At 24.1% G+C, this 4,165-nt stretch overlaps 1 protein-coding gene across 1 annotated transcript in view; it reads right to left on the bottom strand.

The window, feature by feature from the left end:
* Window positions 1-153: 153 nt before the first annotated feature.
* LOC108688212 overlaps window positions 154-4,165 on the bottom strand; it is a 5,248-nt gene continuing 1,236 nt past the window's right edge. The window contains exons 4-6 of the mRNA XM_018194376.1: window positions 4,108-4,164; window positions 3,088-3,299; window positions 154-315 (exon numbers count right to left, since the gene is read on the bottom strand). Coding sequence (XP_018049865.1) covers window positions 3,134-3,299; window positions 4,108-4,164 — 223 coding nt within the window. The 3' untranslated portion in view covers window positions 154-315; window positions 3,088-3,133. The remainder of the gene's footprint in view (window positions 316-3,087; window positions 3,300-4,107; window position 4,165) is intronic.

Here is a 4,165-nt window from a genome sequence, read left to right as displayed (position 1 = left end):
ATATTTTATATAGAAAAGATATATATTTATTAATACAATATATTAAAATAATTTTAATAATTATACTAAGACATATAATATATATATATACAAAGCACTGCATGTTAAAATATTAAAAGGGAATGTTTTATTAAAAAAAAGAATCAAGAGATATTTTATTTTTTGTATATTTCCATTTCTTTATTTTATTTTTAATAAATTCCATGTTTAATATGTAAGTGTGTGTTTAATATGTATGTGTGAAATTTATGGCGCATGTAATAGCCACAAGCATCATTGACCGAAATTGTTGATTTGTCATCCTTGTTCTTCATCCTTGTAACATATAAAAACTTTAATAAAATATAAATTAATTAAATATCTGGCAAATACAACACAAGCAAACATATTTACAACACATGCATATAAAATTAAACATAATAAAATATAAAACAAATATTTATATAGAGAAATATTCAAATATTACATAATTGTAAATATATGCTATAAAAATGTTATGAAACGTTATAAAACATACATTTAAAATTAAAATTAAAATAATATGTACATAACAACATTATTGTGAAGAATAAATACGAACAATAAATAATGCATAATAAAAATAATATATATGCAATTAAAAAAATATTTTGAAAGTATTACAATGTATAAATTATAATATAATGCAATTTGGAAGTAAATAAAACATATTTATAATACATGTATATAATAAAACGTTCAATTAGTAAATATAGTGTAATTATGCACTTTACTTTGAAAGTAAACAAAGCATGCAATTAATAAACATAATAAGAAATGGAGTTGAGGAAAGATATAAAATATAGTAACGTACACATAACAGTTCATTCCATGAAATATATAATAATAAAATGAAAAATACAGTTCATTGTCCAACTTTTCTTGAATCATATCTCAACTACTCGATCCATCTCAATATGAACCAAAGAAGAAGAAAACCAATGAAACTTGTAAAAAATGCAATAAAATAAATACAATAATTATAATTCATAAATCATAAATTACAATTAGTATGTTATGAAAACAAGATTGTAGATAGAAAACGCAACAAATTAAGAAGAATTATAAATGTTTAAAAGTTTTCTATTCTTTCGAGTAATTATTTTACATGATTTATTATGTTGCGATAATGTGTAATAAATACGTATCCGGAGAAACAATTTTATTAAGAAATCTTTTGGGAAATCTGAACATGGTGATTCAAAAGCTACATTTTGTATCAAATGGAACAGATAATTACCAATATTTTCTTTATAACCATTTTTTTCAAAGTTTTGACAAATATTTCTTCTAATTTGTGAATGTAGTAACAAAAATAATTAGCTGATATATTTAAATTATCAAATAAATCTCCATTTTTATTTTCATAAGCTCGAAAAAAACAATATAGCGTTGTATTATCTAAGATAACCTTGGTGTCATTTACAAAATTTTGACACGCAGCACATGAATGTATTGCTAAACATTATTTTACTAAAAAGTCACAAACATATTTAAATGCATTTTCCTCTGGCAGATTCATTGAATAATAATCATGTACAGGAATTTTTTAAATTTTGTTCGTTGACGATGGAACAAGAAATTGTGGACGTCTCTGTAGTATTTCCGACAATATTTAATAAATCATCGTTATCACAATAATCATCGTTCACACAATTTTACGTTTCCAAATGTTCTAATAATTTCATTCATAAATAATTTTTTAGCACTGTTTAGCACATTACTTAAACTGTATAGGTGTTGGATTAATGCACATTATCACCTTGTTGAATGAAACCAAAAAAATTTTCAACACTAGATTTGATTCTTGATTTAATCTGCATGTTTGGAAAATTATAATTTTTTAAAGTCGTCCAAAATTGAATTGTACTTTTAATTGTGATCTGCCAGCAATCTAAGCATTTTAGTTTTACATATTTATTGTTATTGTAATAATTACTTTAATAGATTTTTAAAAATTCAATATGTTTTGTAAAAATTGCATTTGTTTATTTTATCACCTTTAAAAACTTCAATATTCTTTAGAATTATTGATATTGGATAAATTTAATATATCAAATAATATATCAAATAATTTAATATATCAATTTAATATATCAAATAATTTGTCAAAGTAATCAATGAAATCTATAGTTCCAACTTCAGTTGGAAAAGCACCAGAAGACATCTGTGTACACGTATCTGTTGCTACATGATTGTTAATTATTTGTGCAGCATATTTAACTTTCATTCTTAAAAAATTATTTGATTCTATATGAGATCTGTTAATATAGGAGCTGCTTTTATCCATTATTTGCTATCTCTTTTGTAAAACTCTACGATATGAAAATTCCACGAAATTATTTTATTATCTACTTGAAAATTGTATTTTAATAAATTGTTTCGAGTTGCTTTTAATAAATGTGGAATGTTAAAGATATAAACAAGTCTTTTTCCATCAACTATAAAACTTGAATTATCTACCGAAATATTTAACATATGGGACAGTTGGATAAAATTTGAACTCATATCAGAAATGAAAGCACCATTGTTTTTTAATTTTATAATGATGTCAAATATATTTTTTAAAAATGTAGCAGGACATGCAGTTTCTATAAAGCAATGACAAACGGGCAGTTTCCAATTCTCCAGTTTTCTGCGATGCTACGTACATTACAACTAATATACTTTTTGCAGATACAGATATTTTCCTATTTCTCAAAATCTTCAAAATCAATTATTTCATCTCGCGAAATATTATAAAATAAATAATTTTTCAAACTCATTTCATTTGCGCATAATACGCAATGGCGCTCCATTAATGGTAATGTATTCAATTTTATTTTAAGTGCTTCAAAAAGTTTATCATTTATACCAGGCATAATATTGCACTTTTGTGTAAATAATTGTAGAGAACATATTGAAGGCAATTGTTTTTTTCAGTTCCTTATAACTTCTTGGACTTAAGAAATACAATGACAAAGTGAATTTTTTTAAATCACGATCATATCTTCTGCCACATTTGTTTTTGCATTGTGCATCAATTTGTATCGCTAATATTTTATTAAAGCTTGTGTAGTAATAACTTACGACCTAATTTTTTTAAAATTTCTTTTTCGTTAGTTTCTATGGCTCTTTAGTCTCGTATGTTCTTCTTTTTTGCCTTCAAATGAAGTCGTCGGATTATTTCGCGGAGCGTTTTGTTTTGTGCTTTCAATTTTGCGAGCTTCGCACGCAGTTTGTTTTTCCTTGGGCTATCATCCGACGATTTCATGTCCTGTTTTGTACGCTTGGATGTACTTCTGTAACAAGTTCAAATTCATATTAGATATTGAGAAAAGATTTATTATTCTAATAGAAACAAATAGTAAAAATTAAATAAAATACAAGATTGAAGAATTAAAATATATTATGTTAATGTACCTTAGTGTGCAATATGTTGCATATTCTACAAACTTTATTTTATATAAAAATATCGATAGTTTCTTTAACTCTTTAAGGCTCAGATACCGATTCTGTTTGAGTAAAATTTTTTTTACAATATAATCTTTACAAATATTCCTGATGAAGAATTTTATGTATCAAATAAAATTGTTCTTTTGAAGATATACATAATCATGTACACATTCATATTTATATATACACTCCAGCATTCCTACAGAATTACAATTAAATATTTAAATTAATAATAAACATGATAAATCAATCTTGTACTTTAAAAAATAAGAAATTACTAATTGTTTAGATATTTTCAATATGTATATATTTTCAATACAAAATGAATAACATGTTACACAAAATCAAGTGTTAGTGAATTTGCTCTGCAAATCATCATGATAGCTTATTTTTAGTGAGAATGTTATTATTTTTTAAGTTGGAACAATTCTAATTGCAACTAGTAAGTATGAATAGAATATTATACAAACAGAGTCACTACTATGTCAATATAAATAGTATTTGGGAAAAGTTCAAAGTGAATGTACTTAATTGAACACTGGGCCTTACAGGGTTAAATAAATAAAATTTGATGAAAATTAATATTAGTCTACACAAATTAATAATAAAAATCTACATTGGATTTAATGTAACTTATAATAAATTAAGACTTACGGTTTAACTATCTCAGCATTCATGTCATCAACAATAATTGGCAGTGTTTCTGCAGATT

The sequence above is a fragment of the Atta colombica genome, unplaced genomic scaffold, assembly GCF_001594045.1.
Source record: "Atta colombica isolate Treedump-2 unplaced genomic scaffold, Acol1.0 scaffold228, whole genome shotgun sequence".
Classification (NCBI taxonomy): Eukaryota; Metazoa; Arthropoda; class Insecta; order Hymenoptera; family Formicidae; genus Atta; species Atta colombica.
Note: the sequence above shows the minus strand (reverse complement) of the source record. Positions and strands in the feature narration are given on the sequence as shown.